Below are 17,213 nucleotides of genomic sequence, written 5' to 3'. Positions count from 1 at the left end.
TTGAAGCTTCTCCCGCTCCTGCACCCCAGTAGGCAATCAGTGTTCACTTGGTCGCTCCAATTCACAGTAACACCTCTCTCTACTCTCTCCTTCTCTCTACTCTCTCTGTTCCTTTCCCCCTTCTTTCTCAGATCCCCCGACTGTGTCCATAGTGGGCTATGATAACAACTGGTACATTGGCCGGACCGACGCTGTCCTGACCTGCCAGGCCACTGGCAACCCTGTCCCCACCAACGTCACTTGGACAGCGTGAGTTAATCTTCCCATAGCTGGCCCCTGTTCTTTGGAGTACCCGCCCCCCCAATTGCAGTCCCAGGCTTTTGGACTGGAGTATCCATGACTGTCCCAGACTTTAGGAGTGTCCCTACCCGTTTTGGTCTTAATTTACCCTGAGATGGGAGAACGACTTTAGACAGCGTCTCCCCGATCTATCCCAGACAACAGAAGGAGTCAGTCATCCAAAAACAATCAATTAGCAATTCCAATCTGATCTGCTAGAGCACCAATATTGCCCGTCCTCTGGGTCCCAGCAGCTTGCCTTCATCTCTTAATGGGGAACACAAGTATCTCTGCATTGGTTATACGGAAAAGAAAAACATATTTAATTTGTTTTTCTCTTGTTGATTATCCACGTGGTCTTAATTTCGTCTGGCGGTGATAGACAGACGGCGGTTAGACTGTTACAGCCTGCTCCTCCAGTTGAGGTCTTGAATATGGAACCAGATAGGAACTCGTCACCAGGCTGTGCTTCTTCCAAGTCGTTTATCTCTGTCCTCCCTCCTTCTCTCACCCCTGCTCCCCCTCTCTCCCCCACCCCACACACACACACACACAGCATGTCCGGTCGGATGCCTGACACGGTACAGATCGCCGACAACAAGCTGATCGTGCGGAAGGTGGACGAGGCAGTGAACACCACCTTTGTCTGCGAGGTGAAGAACCGGCTGGGAGTGAGCAAGCACCAGGTCACCACGGCGGTCATCGGTGAGTCAAGCCCACTGAGCACGTGACAACCGCCTGCGTACTCTTACTCAGTCTTATGTACACACACTGATGCACACGTTCCAGCTCACGAGCGAACACAGGTGCGGACATTTTGTGGACACACACACACACACACACACACAGGGATCAGAGCTATACAGTGGTCTTTTCCATCCTCTACACTGTCAGAGAGACCAACGTTCTCTCACAGCTAACTCTGTCGTCTGCTGGGCAGGTAAAAGGGGGTGAAGGTTTGGCTTTTAGGGGTTCTTGGAAGGGTTCTTCTATTCATGCGGGAAACCAGTTGGTGTGAGCCAGTTTGCCGGGTTTTCTTTTCTCCCCACTAACATCCTTAGTGTAGGTCTGGATCTCTCCCCCCCCCCCCCCCCTTCAAAATAAGAGTCCGCTCTTCCTCTGCATGCACTTTCAACAGATTTTTCCTGTATTCGGATATGCTGCGGTTTCTCCTCTCTTGCTTTCACACATTGATCCAATGAACACAAAACAGCCTTACATTGGCTAGCCTCGACTTGGGCGTCAGTTATGGTTTGCAAGATGTCCGTTATGCTTTGTTACGTTTGGATTCTGCCTGGTCAAAACGGGTGCTGCCTTTGGATCAGTGGAGCCAGTGCAGTTAGCACTTGTTCTCACCAAAGACAACGTGAAAGCTACATTTAGAATCCGTGGGAATCCTTTCAGAGATTTTGAATTGTCTCCCTTTGTTCTCAAAGGTGCTTTGTAGGCGCTGAAACATGTGGGAGGTGGGGAAGAAGTAAGCTCTGGCTAGCAGCGTTGCCTTGTGACCACTGTATTAGGGCTGGCTGGCACTCCCACCAGCACCACATCTTTGCAAGTACTTGAGAGAATCTGGTCCAACCTCTAGTTTCATCCCAAGCGATGGTGCCAGACATTTTTTTTTCTTCTAAATGAAACCAATTGTAGTACAAACACAATCAGCTCCCTTAATTTTCACTCCTGAAACCATTTTAAAAGCCCTCTCTGTTCCCTTTAACTTCAGATGAAAGCGCCAAGCTCTATTTGTCTGGGGTGGCTTTCGTAACAGCCCTTTGAGGTTGTGATTGTAACGAGGGTTGACGGAGGTGCCGAGCACAAAGTAGAAGATGAAGTTTCTCCTCTACGTTTTAAAGAGGAGTGCTCGGTCACGTGACCCACGACCTCTGTGTAAATTACAGAACTGAGTCCTGCTGACAGGAGAGGAAAATGCGCCGCTCTCTCGCTCGACACTTGCTTAGCGGGCACGTGCCAGAGATGGCGTGTTAGTGTCAACAAGGTGCCAGCTGGATCTGTCCCCGTAGAGAGAGCGGCAGAGAGGGGAAAAACAATAACAGAAAATTCCATAGAACTCTTAGATGACTCCTGCTAGACTTTCAAAGGCCTGGCGGGGGTTCGCGACCCCTTGTCTCTAGTCCCCCCCCCCCCCTTTTGTGGGCTGTCCAGCTGGCTCTGTACATTTTCACTGTACACTGGAACACTTCTGAAGGGACCAGCGTGTACACACACACACACACACACACACACACACACACACACACATACACATTACTTCCTCTACTGCCTCAGGCAAGCCATCCTCTGGACATACACACACTTTCCTCCACAGGGAAAGAATAATAAACTAATCTAGCTGAGAGGAAATGCTGGCACTGAAATGGCTGCTGACATAAACCCGGTGCTAGTAACCTACTGTATTGTAGCCTTAGTTCTGGTTTTGTCCTCAGGGCTGGAATGGCTGCAGGCCACTGGAAGTTCCTATTTAATTGATTGTTACATCTTGATTAATCCATCTCCATTGAGCAGATAAAATCCATCTCCATTTATCAGATGATTGTTTCCCACCTTAGGCCATGTTAAGCGGGTGTAGTGAGAACTGCCAGATCGTGAGGTTTCATCTCTGTGAGGGAGATAAGGAGAGAGGCAGGCAGCTGGCCATGGTGGTTTATCAGAGACTGTCCCGTGGTGCCCAGAGAGAGGCTAAGCCTGCCCAATGGAGAGCCCGTCGGGAAGATACAAATAAACAAGTTAGAGAATATCTACCATGGTGCTAGTCCAATGTGACCCAGTAACCTTGCCCGTGGCCTGAAGAGGCGTGTTACAAAGAACTAACCACAAAGAACTAGCAAAATTGACAAACCTTGGACATTAGCACCACCAGACAGGGTTAGCTTGCAGATCTTTAGTAGACAGTGTGAGATTTTGGTGATTTGAGGAAAAGCCCTTTTTCTACCTACCCAGAGTCAGATTAACTCATGGATGCCATTTTTATGTCTCCAATTAGCATTAGCGCAGTAACTAGAAGTCTACCAGAACATGCTCATTAAGTTCATATGACTCTGAGTAAGTAGAAAAATGGCTTAGTTGCCAAAATGTCATACTATCCCTTTAAGCTCTGCATGCTAACCCAGTCTGGTGGAGTGCTGAAGTCCAAGGTTGGTCAATTAAACCCTGTATTTAGGGAGTTTCTCCCATTCTTCTCAAGATCCTTCAGATCTTCTCAAGCTCTGTCAGGTTGGATGGGGAGCGTCGCAACACAGCTATTTTCATGTCTTTCCAGAGATGTTCGATCGGGTTCAAGGACATTCAGAGACTTGTCCCGAAACCACTTCCTGTATTGTCTTGGCTGTGTACTTAGGTTCATTGTCCTGTTGGGCCGTGAACCTTCACCCTAGTCTGAGGTCCTGAGCACTCTGGAGCAGGTTTTCATCAAGGATCTCTCTGTACTTCGCTCCGTTCATCTTTCCCTCGATCCTGACTAGTCTCCCAGTCCCTTCCACTGAAAAACATCCCCACAGCATGATGCTGTCACCACCATGCTTCACCGTAGGGATGGTGCCAGGTTTCCTCCAGATGTGACGCTTGGCATTCAGGCCAAGGAGTTCAATCTTGGTTTCATCAGACCAGAGAATCTTGTTTCCCATGGTCAGTGTCCTTTAGGTGCCTTTTGCAAACTCCAAGCGGGCTGTCATGTGCCTTTTTACTGAGGAGTGGCTTCCGTCTGGCCACTCTACCATAAAGGCCTGATTGGTAGAGTGCTGTAGAGGTGGTTGTCTTTCTGGAAGGTTCTCCCATCTCCACAGAGGAACTCTGAAACTCTGTCAGAGACCATCGAGTTCTTGGTCACCTCCCTGGCCAAAGCTCTTCTCCCCCGATTGCTCAGTTTGGCCAGGCAGCCAGCTCTAGGAAGAGTCTTGGTGGTTTCAAACTTCTTCCATTTAAGAATGATGGAGGACACTGTGTTCTTGGGAACCTTCAATGCTGCAGAAATGTTGTGGTACCCTTCCCCAGATCTGTGCCTCGACACAATCCTGTCTCGAAGCTCTACGGACAATTCCTTCGACCTCATGGCTTGGTTTTTGCTTTGACATGCACTCTCAACTGTGGGACCTTTTTATATAGACGTGTGTGCCTTTCCAAATCATGTCCAATCAATTGAATTTACTACAGGTGGACTCCAATTAAGTCGTAGAAACATCTCAAGGATGATCAATGGAAACAGGTCGCACCTGAGCTCAATTTCGAGTCTCATAGCGAAGGGTCTGACTACTTATGTAAAAAAGGTGTTTCTGTTTTTTATTTATTTATAAATTTGCCAACATTTCTAAAAGGCTGTTTGTCATTATGGGGTATTCTGTGTAGATTGATGATGAAAAAACATTTCATTTAATCCATTTTAGAATAAGGTTGTAACGTATCAAAATGTGGAAAAGGTCAAGGGGTCTGAATACTTTCTGAATGCACCGTATATCTCCTAAATATTTCTGATAGAAATGTGAGGTTCATTACTTACTAGTCAGGAAGACTTTGTTTGACTTTCATTCAAATGTCAGCAACCACCTTGTGCTTCCTTCACTGAACTTGGGCCACATTTTCCATTTTACTCTGGTGGTCAGGTTCTCCACCAACACTACCTGCAGTAGCAGCCAGACTTTCTCAGGAGAGACCCCCCCCCCCCCCCCCCAATTCCAATCCCGCTCTGCCTCAGCCGTTTGACGTCAAAGAGCGACAGAATGATATGCCTGATTTGTCATTCCACTGCCAGGCGTCTAACAGACCCAAGCAAAGGGCAATGATTGCCTTGCCTGTGAGCGGCTGCATTTCAATTTGAATGATAAAGTCTAAGCCCGAACGCTTTGCCGTTGCATTAACCGCTCACACCCTGCCATTTTGTGCCTGGCGCTTTGTCATTTCCCTCATTTTCTCAGGCTTGTAAATGCAACTGCCCTCTGGCCTGACCCAGCAGAAACAGGCTGCACTATCTGCATAGCCTCAGGCAGGAGCATACCTCTGTAATCCTCCAGGGTCATGAAGCTACCTTTCAATTAGCCAGAGGGTTAGCTCTATGGCACATCAGATGACTATCTGTCTCAATAATCCCCCATCATTAATCAATGGGTAGTCAATGCAAGACGGAGTGCCCTAAATCCTTCAGGACTAGTACTGAGGATTGCTCTTCCCCCTCTACCCTAGCTTTTGGGCCTCCTCACTCTGTTCTGGAAGAAGGAAGCTGGAACCACACACTACTTTTTCTCTCTCTCTTTCCTGTTCTGTCCCTTCAGCTTCCCCTCATGAATGACTCATGGAAACACAGAATAATTCATTTTGACGCAGATTGCAGCATTGCTATTCACCGTGTGTCGGTTTGTTGATCTCTATCAACAGCCAAGGTCTGGATTCAATCATCGCAGCAGGATTTGTCTAACTTAAAATTGGTCTCGAAATACATGTGTCTGTGTATAATGCAGTCTTGGTACAGTAGTTGCAGAACTGATTGAGAATCCGAGTCCTTTATCTAAGAATAGAAATTCATGTTATGAATTTATTGAGTCTTAAGACAAAACGGGTGCTAACAAATGTGTAAATTGTGTGCCTCGTGTACTGTAGCATTGGCGTCTAAATAATGTGCCCGTAAGCTAAACCATCAGATGTGTTTAGACGGTAACCCAATAATATTTGTTGATGGACCCTCTCAAAGTTTCTATTATCCAGTATGCAGAGTATAGCCATTAACAAGATGTGTATCCTTTGCAGCTATGAAATGCGGTGTGTTTACATCTAGCCACATACTGCCAGACACCAACACTGGAAATCAATACCCGATCCAGTTTCACCCATCTGCTTTCCAGGATGCATTTTTATTTTACGATCACGCCATGCAGTCGTTTCTTTTCATTAACTCCTAGCTTACGTTGTTGTGGTGGCGTGTCAGACTGGGAGGGGCGCCCTCGGCGCTACGCTAGTCCACCCCCGCCTTGTTGTGTGCTGTCGACGCATCCTCACAGCAGCCAGCAAGGCCACTTAAGAGTGCTTGCCGACTGTGTGAATACGGTGTTACTGCTGCGTAGAGACTGCAGCTGGGAAGAAGGCGTTGGTGAATGAGGAAGCAGATTGACTTAAGGGTGGGGATTTCACCGGGGTGAGGTGGGGGATGCCTCCTAGCGTTTCTCACCTCTGTAGGGGGACGAGCGAGCACCGCAATTAAATTCTGTGTGTGTGTGTGTGAGGGAGAGCTCTGCGTGTTAGTTTAAGCACATCTGCCCGGCGTTCTCCAAAATAAATGGTTTAGAAACTTTCGCGTCTCCAGAGAGAGGGGGGGGGATTAAATGGGCTGTAGAGAACTGAGGAGTAAAAAAATACGTGTTTTTGTCTGCTTCCAAAACGGAAAGAGAGGGAGGGAATTGGGGTGAATTGAAGAAACGCCCCGGTCGCTTCAGACTAGACTACTTGGAATTGAAATGATTGAGATTGTCATGAAAACAGCTGGAGCTATTCAGGGGAGGGGGGAGACGGGACGGAAGATTTGAGGTGAACGTGCATGCAGAGGTTGAGAAGGTGCTCTTACCCCCGTTGATAAAGTTCACACTGTACAGCACTGGCAGCTCGACTCCGTACATTCCCTCTCGACACGTTAAGTGCCTTGAGTGCGTCAACCTTTTAAATATTATTGGATATTTACAGTTCTATACATATGGGTACTTTACCTGTACTTTACCTACAGCAAGAACCTGAAATTGTACTCCTCATTATTTTCAACATCCATTCCAGATCCATTTTATTTTCCCTGCCTTTTTCCTGTTCTGAGAATCTCTTCCTGTTCGCAAAGTTGTGATTCGCTGAAACAGGGAAAGATGGTTCAGGTCGGCTGTTGTGCTCTTTCCCCCTAATCTCTGAGTGACAGTAATATAGGCGGTGATATAAGCTCGCTGTGATCATTTTGACATTTATTACCCCTTGCTGGTTGATTTAGTCCTGACTCCTAACTACCCCTGTCCTGTTTCTCCCTGTACTGTGGCTTTGATGTTTTCACCTCCCTATGCCCAGATTTAGATATGGACATCAGGGCCTTGCATCTCCCTAGCCCTCTGTCTTGGCAGGACATTCCAAGCTGCCCTGTATGGGGTCTGGTTTTTGGAATGGATCAAACTGCAGGCGGCTTTCTGCCTCTTATAGCCTCGTGTGACTGAGTTTATTTCCTCCATTGGACTGGTTTACAGTGGGGGAGCGCTCATAGCCTGGGGTTAAACTAACTGACCCATTAGGTGCGAGAGGGTGGGGGTGGGCAGAGCAGTATGTCGACGTGTTCCATTTTTCAATTCCATCATGCATGACCACAGTGTGCTAGTCATTACCACTTCTGTAGTTCACTTCCCTTTTCCTGTCTCTTTCCCTGTCTCTCGTCTCTGCGTTGTTGTGCCCGATGTACGCCTCGGTCAAAATCTCAGACCCGGGATTCGTCACATCGTGGGTCACAAAATGTGTTCCTCATTTTTGTTTCTCTACCGAAACAAGAGTGGACCGGCTCAAACTTGGCTCACACCAACCGTACTAGGACCGTAGAAATGGGCAACGGGGGGCTGCAAAAAAAAAAAAACCTGCAACTAAAGGGGAGGAATCAATCCCAGTTAAATCGCTACAACACTGATCGAGACACCACCACCTCACTGACCGCATCTCACCAGGAGAGCACCAGAACAACAACACTACTCGTATGGAAAGAGGCCCATTTAAAAACCGACCAACCTCCTCTTTCCTACCCCCCCATTTTTTTTGTCTCTCCCTCTACCTTTTGCTCCTCTCCTCCCCCCTTTTCAGAGGCCATAGTGGACCCGTCCAACGTGGGCATGGTGGCGGGGGCTATCATCGGCAGCCTGCTGGCCCTGCTGCTGGTCATCTCGCTGATTGCTGTCCTGGTGACCCGCAGTCGCCGGCAACGGCGCGGTTACCCCGGCAATGGAGAGCCTGGCGCCTACGGGAACAAAGCCCGCCTCTTCGGCGGAGCTGGCAACAAGAACGAAGGCACGGGGGCCAACATCAACGGGCCCATCTATACGTACCGCGAGAGCGACCCCGGAGCGCTGGCGGAGAATGTCAACGACTTCCACGGCCCGCCAGGCTCCACTCCCACCGCCCACGACATCCTGCTGAGCAGCGAGATGGACGAGGCGGAGCGCAGGAAATTTGACGCCCTCGGCGACAGCCTGGAGGAGGAAGAGGAGCGCTACGACAGCTTTAGCGTGGGCATGGTTCCAGCCTATCACATCCACCGGCACAACGAGGAGATGGGAGGGGTCAGCATGTACCTCGACGACGACATGGAGTCACAGCGGGATGGGTCGGTCATCTCCCGGACTGCCATCTACGTCTAGAGAGGGGCGGTCAACCAACAGGGTCCAGGAGGGAGAGCTGAGGACAGGGTGGAGAGTCCACCAACAACCACCTCTCTGGAACGATACCACCAACAACCACCCCTCCCCCTGCATACTAAATAGACATGCTACGCTTATGGTAATTTTACCCCAAAAAATCACTACAGAAACAAAACAAGACGTTGAAACTGAACTGTAACTGAGGAACAAGCAGAATGATAACTTGAGTGCGCTGGTCAATGACTAGACATCTCGATAAGTCAGTCAGTCTACCAAAATAAATTGTAACAATGTAACTCATCTTCAATGCTGCTTACTGCTCCATTTCAGCTTAGCAAGTGAAACGTGAAGAATGACCATGTGACTGCGTTAGTAGCCAACTAATCCACAGGACTGCAAAACACTAAGACTTTTTCTCGGTAAGGAAATGTACCGTTCAATGTCGCCTTCATGGTAAAACTTTTAGACGCGCTCATAGATGGTCGCACTCGTTCCATAACCACGGCTACTGCTTGAAGACGTCCTCCAGCGGACCACGGTGTGGAGGACAAGGAACAAAGCTGTAACTTGTTGTCTTAATGTACATCATCACAGGCGTTCCATAGCACAGTGTTACGTAAATGGTCTTTGTATTGTCAAGATGTTTGGGCCTTCAGGCCTTGTTGAACCACAGTTGGTGTTAATGACTCAGGCAGTTTCCATCTTCCATTTCCTTCTTTCTTTCTTTTTTCTTCATTATTTTCTTTTACATATGGGAGGCCAGCGACGTGGTAGACCGAGCTGGGGTTTGGATGAGAGAAATGGTGCGACCAGATCAGTTTGTTTTTCCAACTGTCTGTTGGCTGTTCATGTTGGTGGAACGTCACTGCTAAGCGAAGGGCAGCGGATCAGCTGGCACCATCCCAGGGTATTGGGCCCCGTGCCAGGCTGTACTAGCCTTCCACGCTGAGGGACCAACCAGCTCCTGTAATGATCAGCGCCACGTCTAGTCTGCCTAGCGATAGTACAAGACAGACCGACAGATCGACATGCACACCCAGCTCTAACTGAACCTCCTGCTCTGCCTGTCAGTTTGACCAATTAAAAAAAGGAAGCGGACTCCATTTCCCCGGCAAGTCAATAAATGCACCGTCTATTTAATAGTAAAGAAATGTTTCGCCGCTGATGCTCGAGGGACCGGAGGCGGAATATTTCCCTTTTTTTTTTACCAGAACAAGCTGTTCCTAGCCCACATGTTTAATTCAGGAGTAGAAGAAGCATAAAAGTGTTGCGCATTATCTCATGTAGAGGTATAGAGCGAGAGAGGCTGATTTCCGGCTGGTATTGAGCGCTTTTGTGAATAAAAAAAAAAAAATGCAGATAAGCCCAAGCATTAATAAGACAAGCCGCACATACGGCTGTAATTGCGAAGTTTTGCTCCCGAACACAGTAGGAGTTATGAAGTGTTATGAGGTCGACCGTCTGCCTTGTTGTCTTCAAAATACAGTATTATCATTATTTTAGCAGGGCGAAATGCTTAGTTGAGTTGTTTTTTGCTGTATGTTAATGGGAAAATCTCTGCCGGGCCTTCTAAGGGGGCAGTAACACACAAAATACGCCTGTGACTGTGTGTGGGGATATTTCTGACCATGTGCGAGGCCCATTAGTTCTAAGCCTGGCCGGCATATGTGTTTTCGAGTTCTGAGTTGACCGAAATTGACTCGCTGCCAGACTTGGAACGAAGTTAAGGGGCTAACCCCACCCGCAGTATGTTCCACTGTCGGATTGGCGCCGTTCACTTTTTAAAGTAGCGGCCGAGTGTGTGTGCTGACTAGTGTGTGTGTGTATTGTGCAAGGGTGTGTGTAGCGTGATTGTACAGATTCGAGTTGTGTATATCCCACATGCTGATTCACCGTGCAATAGCCCAATGTTATGCAGGAGTTGTTTTTCATAATGTCATACATATGGATGGCTAAGCCTATCTCTGAGTCATTCATCTGTCATTTCATGCACAGTAACCTCACTGATGAAGGGGTTGGGGGACGGTGATAGGAAACTGCTTAGCACGGGGACCCGCATGGACATGAATATTACACTGGCGGAGCCGGAATGAAGCCGGACTGGCTCAAAGGGCCTTTGGAGTGGTCTCCTGTGCCACCCCGGCCAGATGGAAACTTGATTGGGTACTAGTGTCCGGGCCGTTGCTCTGTAAATATTGTGACCCACTCCCTCTCCTTTGCTTTTTCTTATCACAGATAGAGGTCGACTGATTATGATTTTTCAATGGCGATACCGATTTATTGGAGGACCAGAAAATAGCCAATCCTGATTTAATCGGCAGTTTAAAAAAAATGTAATGTATGTTTTGTATTTTTGTAAATAATTTTTATTATTATTATTTTTTAAATATATATATATATATATAATAATGACAATTACAACAATACTGAATGAACAATGAACACTTTTATTTTTACTTAATATAATACATCAATATAATCTATTTAGTCTCAAATAAATAATGAAACATGTTCAATTTGGTTTAAATAATGCAAAACACAGTGATGGAGAAGAAAGTAGAAGTGCAATATGTTCCATGTAAAAAAGCTAACGTTTAAGTTCCTTGCTCGGAACATGAAAACATATGAAAGCTGGTGGTTCAATATTCCTAGTTAAGAAGTTTTAGGTTGTAGTTATTATAGAAATGATGATGCGTCGACTATTTCTCTCTATACCATTTGTATTTCGTATACCTTTGACAATTGGATGTTCCTATAGGCACTTTAGTATTGCCAGCCTAATCTCGGGAGTTGATAGGTTGGAAGTCATAAACAGCGCTGTGCCTCAAGCATTGCTAAAAGCTGCTGGCAAATGCAGTAAAGTGCTGTTTGAATGAATGCTTACGAGCCTGCTGCCTACCGCCCCTCAGTCAGACTCCTCTATCAAATATTAAATCATAGACTTAATTCTAATATAATAAACACAGAAATACGAGCATTTGGTCATTAATATGGTCAAATCTGGAAACGATCATTTCGAAAATAAAATTTTTCTTTCAGTGAAATACGGAACCGTTCTGTATTTTATTGAACGGGTGGCAACCCAAAGTCTAAATATTGCTGTTACATTGCATAACCTTCAATGTTATGTCATAATTATGTAAAATTCTGGTAAATTAGTTCACAGTTCGCAACGAGCCAGGTGGCCCAAACTGCTGCATATACCCTGACTCTGCTTGCACTGAACGCAAGAGAAGTGACACAATTTCCCTAGTTAATATTGCCTGTTAACATGAATTTATTTTAACTAAATATGCAGGTTTAAAAATATATACTTCTGTGTATTGATTTTAAGAAAGGCATTTATGTTTATGGTTAGGTACATTTTTCGCGAATGTGCTTTTGTTAAATCATCCCCCGTTTGGTGAAATATAAGTAGGCTGTGATACGATAATAAATTAACAGGCACCGCATTGATTATATGCAACGCAGGACAAGCTAGTTACCCTAGTAATATCATCAACCATGTGTAGTTATGTGAAGATTGATTGTTTTTTTTATAAGAGAAGTTTAATGCTAGCTAGCAACTTACCTTGGCTCCTTGCAGCCACAAGGTCCTTTTGACGCTGCACTCGCGTAACAGATGGTCAGCCTGCCACGCAGTCTCCTCGTGGATTGCAATGTAATCGGCCATAATCGGCGTCCAAAAAGGCCGATTACCGATTTGTTATGAAAACTTGAAATCTGCCATGCCGATTTAATCGGTCGACCTCTAATCACAGATTCCTATCACATTATCAGATCATCACCACTGTGTTCAAATGAACTGTTTTCCTTATGATGTTTTGTGCGAATGGGTATCCATTTCTTTTAGAAGTAAGAAAATAAGTGTTCTTATGTGAGGTGTTGGTTGTGTACATCTTGATGGAAGATATACATTTAATGAAGTGTGTTTATCTTCAATACTCCCTTAAGAGATGTTATTTATAAGTGCAGTGTGGGTAATGGTAAGTATCACAGACTACTCTCATGGGAAATGGTTGGAAGATAACCAATGAGTACAAATGACCTTAATGTAATTACATGTGTGTCAAGGCATGTATCTTGTAGCCTGCTGTTATGTAGAGGTGTATATTATCGAGGGCCTTGATCTCCAATCTGCTCTGACCATCTTTTCCACACAAACGCTCTCTCGCTCCCTTCCACGGATAAACTCTCACGAGAGCATATAATCACACACCCATGCAGAGCTGTTTCACCCATAGAATTCTCTCTCACACAAACTATATTTCCCTGACCCGACACACACTTTGAGTTCGATGCCTCCCATTAGCGCGGGGGGGGGGCAAGATTGTTCCTGGTTGGGCTCCTGTGACTCCATCACTCTCCATCTTGTGATTAAGATGAACAGAGGGGCAACATCTTTCTCTACAGAGGCTTAAAACCTTTGATTCTCCATTCCCCTGTTTTTAGAAGTAAACAAGTACCAATTTCACTCTGTGGGAAGTGGTGCTACAGCTTCTAAGGACCATGTCAGAATAAAAAGCGATGTCTCTAGCATGCAATTACCAGCCCTGTCTAAGGGCGGTGATGGTGGTGGTGGTTTTAAAAAGCATAAATGGGTCACGACATCCTACAATTCTTGTCCGACTCTAATCTCAAGACCACCAAACAAAGCCTTAAATTCACAGTTTTACCACATGCATTATTCCCCGTGTCCCTTGTGTACAAAGTATAAATAAATCCAACATACTTGCTACATGCATTACTAATTGATGTGGTTACCTTAGTGCATCTGTTCTGCCCAGCTGCTGGTATAACAAGATATTCATATTTTCTGGTCAATTCTACAGTTTTGTTGTTGTTGTGTACAATATTGACAGGACGGTGACCTGGAGAATATGAATAATATTAAAATGCTCCTATATTCCAAGATGTTTGTGTCTCTCACTATAAGCTGCTAGAATAACAATGTCTTCTGTATCACCGTCTGACTGTGTGGGTGTTTTCATTTGGAACCTTTCGTTCCGGTTCGTCCTGTCAACATTATTTTTGTATTCTGGTGTTTATTAAAGTATGATGGATTTCTAAATATGATTTGAGTCTGTTATGTGTGACGTTCAGCCAGCGTAATGATCCGTCTGCGAATTTGATATGTAACATGTATATCGACAATGTTTTCGCTTCGGCCCTTGCGGTTGATTAGGTCGAGCTTATTATAAAACTGAAATGATTCTCATTACTACACAGAGAACGGTCTGTTCGGTTACATTTATCACATGCTTCGACAACAATCCTATCTAGACAAGTGTAGTTACCCAAAGTGCTAGAGAAACTATAGGGTTATTGATGTGAAACAATGAGATGTAATAAGCGGAGAGTAACTGTCATGCAAAGAATACTGAGTAGATGCAAGTAGATGCATTCATGGTTCGCTGAGTGTGTTGTTCACAACATGTGGGCTAGATGATGTATGTTGACTGCAGATCCCCCAAAAATGTATGTACTTAAATAAGGTGGCTAATTCAGCCAAACCTGTGGTACTACATTGCCCCGCCAAATTCTTGACTGCAGTCGAGACATTTATGGTCCTCCTGAGTCCACTTTAGGTCCTCGTCTGTTGCCTTGACTACACCTCTCTGCAGCACTCTGTCAATCCCTCTTCATTCAGGCCTTTTATCCTTGTTGACCTAATGCAGGTGATTGTGACACGAATGGCTTAGTTTTAGTTCAGGGAACGGTACTGAAAAGAATAACCTTTTTTTTTTATATATAAAGATTTGTTTTTAGAGTCATATTTTACAAAAGTCAATCTACCTCAAGTCTGCTGGCATGTAAATCTTAGTAACGGCTTTGAAAGGTGGGATTGTGACAAGCAACAAACAATTACTGTACCTCAGACAATCTTTGGTTGTCACCAATTGTTTTTGGCGGGGCATACAGGCAGAATGTTAAATAATGCAGCAGGGCACATTAACGACTGAAGTAGTCCCACATGTCATAGTAATGGGATGTCGTTTTTCTGCCTCAATGTGAAATCATGTCATTAGCTGACACTCCATTTTTTTTTTTGTTGGTGCATATTATTCTATTAGTTCCCCTTTTGTCTTTTAACAGTGACTGTTGGACTTTTTTTCCTCACGAGACCTATGTGTGTGAGAATGTGAATTGTTATGGATTTTGTAGGCCGCCACATCTATGCATCTAATTTTTCTTTATTTAAAACGTTCCTTTATCCCCACGTATGAATGGAAGACGGGCATGTCTGCATTCCCAGGCATGTCAAAATTCCATGACAAATTAGAAAATAATTTTTAGAAATGAGAGCGATTTTATAAATAAAATTGAAACTGAAATGTAAAATAAACTGCCTAACACATTCTTCCGTAGTATTATTTGTGGAATGTCATTGTTTGTACTAGGTAGCCCATCAAATTGCACTGGAAGGCGGAATGCTTGAAATGATTTTCCTCGACTCGTCAATAAGTGTCTCGCCCACATGACCTAGTAGCTCGTTATTTACCTTGGGGCTTGTGATCTTAACCAGAGGGTGTCCGGGCAGGGCTAGCAGAAACGCCTGATAGCCTACTATGTTCGGGCCTGCTTGCCCTGCCCACAGTATATTGACAAGACCACTAATGGCTCTGGCTGTCCGGTATTAATAGACCGGCAGAACTGTGGACAGCCACAGGGGGTCTTCCATTGAGCCCTTTGTGGACCGCCCTGGGGCCTGACACCCCTCTCTCACCTTTCCCGCGCCACTCGGGCTGAATGGATTGACACAGATTGACAGATAAATGGCCTACAGCGTCTTTTCTCCAGGCCAGTCTCTCGGTGGGATGGACAGATAGTCAGCCAGGGAGCAAATCCTGTCCAGTTCACCACCTCCTGAATGTTCTCTCAGTTTCTCGTCAAACTCACATTTGTATCTGTGTGAACAGTTTTGCTGTCAGTTGTCACAGCACCTGCGAGCTCAAATCAAATGTTATTTGTCGCATGCTTTGTAAACAATCAAATCAAATTTTATTAGTCACATACACATGGTTAGCAGATGTTAATGCGAGTGTAGCGAAATGCTTGTGCTTCTAGTTCCGACAATGCAGTAATAACCAACAAGTAATCTAACCTAACAATTCCACAACTACTACCTTATACACACAGGTGTAAAGGGATAAAGAATATGTACATAAAGATATATGAATGAGTGATGGTACAGAACGGCATAGGCAAGATGCAGTAGATGGTATAGAGTACGGTATATACATATGAGATGAGTACTGTAGGGTATGTAAACATAAAGTGGCATAGTTTAAAGTGGCTAGTGGTACATGTATTACATAAAGATGGCAAGATGCAGTAGATGATATAGAGTACAGTATATACATATACATATGAGATGGGTAATGTAGGGTATGTAAACATTATATTAAGTGGCATTGTTTAAAGTGGCTAGTGGTACATTTTTACATAATTTCCATCAATTCCCATTTTTAAAGTGGCTGGAGTTGTGTCAGTATGTTGGCAGCGGCCGCTAAATGTTAGTGGTGGCTGTTTAACAGTCTGATGGCCTTGAGATAGAAGCTGTTTTTCAGTCTCTCTGTCCCTGCTTTGATGCACCTGTACTGACCTCGCCTTCTGGATGATAGCGGGGTGAACAGGCAGTGGCTTGGGTGGTTGTTGTCCTTGATGATCTTTATGGCCTTCCTGTGACATCGGGTGGTGTAGGTGTCCTGGAGGGCAGGTAGTTTGCCCCCGGTGATGCGTTCTGCAGACCTCACTACCCTCTGGAGAGCCTTACGGTTGTGGGCGGAGCAGTTGCCGTACCAGGCGGTGATACAGCCCGACAGGATGCTCTCGATTGTGCATCTGTAGAAGTTTGTGAGTGCTTTTGGTGACAAGCCGAATTTCTTCAGCCTCCTGAGGTTGAAGAGGCGCTGCTGCGCCTTCTTCACAACGCTGTCTGTGTGGGTGGACCAATTCAGTTTGTCCGTGATGTGTACACCGAGGAACTTAAAACTTTCCACCTTCTCCACTACTGACCCGTCGATGTGGATAGGGGGGTGCTCCCTCTGCTGTTTCCTGAAGTCCACAATCATCTCCTTTGTTTTGTTGACGTTGAGTGTGAGGTTATTTTCCTGACACCACACTCCGAGGGCCCTCACCTCCTCCCTGTAGGCCGTCTCGTCGTTGTTGGTAATCAAGCCTACCACTGTAGTGTCATCCGCAAACTTGATGATTGAGTTGGAGGCGTGCATGGCCACGCAGTCGTGGGTGAACAGGGAGTACAGGAGAGGGCTCAGAACGCACCCTTGTGGGGCCCCAGTGTTGAGGATCAGCGGGGTGGAGATGTTGTTACCTACCCTCACCACCTGGGGGCGGCCCGTCAGGAAGTCCAGGACCCAGTTGCACAGGGCGGGGTCGAGACCCAGGGTCTCGAGCTTGATGACGAGTTTGGAGGGTACTATGGTGTTAAATGCTGAGCTGTAGTCGATGAACAGCATTCTCACATAGGTATTCCTCTTGTCCAGATGGGTTAGGGCAGTGTGCAGTGTGGTTGCGATTGCGTCGTCTGTGGACCTATTGGGTCGG

General features: G+C 45.8%; 1 protein-coding gene across 1 annotated transcript in view; it reads left to right on the top strand.

Moving 5' to 3' along the window:
* LOC139554622 (poliovirus receptor-like) overlaps positions 1–13,721 on the top strand; it is a 44,990-nt gene extending 31,269 nt beyond the window's left edge. Inside the window, exons 5-7 of the mRNA XM_071367582.1 lie at positions 132–249; positions 836–984; positions 8,092–13,721. Coding sequence (XP_071223683.1) covers positions 132–249; positions 836–984; positions 8,092–8,645 — 821 coding nt within the window. The 3' untranslated portion in view covers positions 8,646–13,721. The remainder of the gene's footprint in view (positions 1–131; positions 250–835; positions 985–8,091) is intronic.
* The last annotated feature ends 3,492 nt before the right edge of the window (positions 13,722–17,213 follow it).

The sequence above is a fragment of the Salvelinus alpinus genome, chromosome 26 (genome assembly GCF_045679555.1).
Source record: "Salvelinus alpinus chromosome 26, SLU_Salpinus.1, whole genome shotgun sequence".
NCBI lineage: Eukaryota > Metazoa > Chordata > Actinopteri > Salmoniformes > Salmonidae > Salvelinus > Salvelinus alpinus.
Note: the sequence above shows the minus strand (reverse complement) of the source record. Positions and strands in the feature narration are given on the sequence as shown.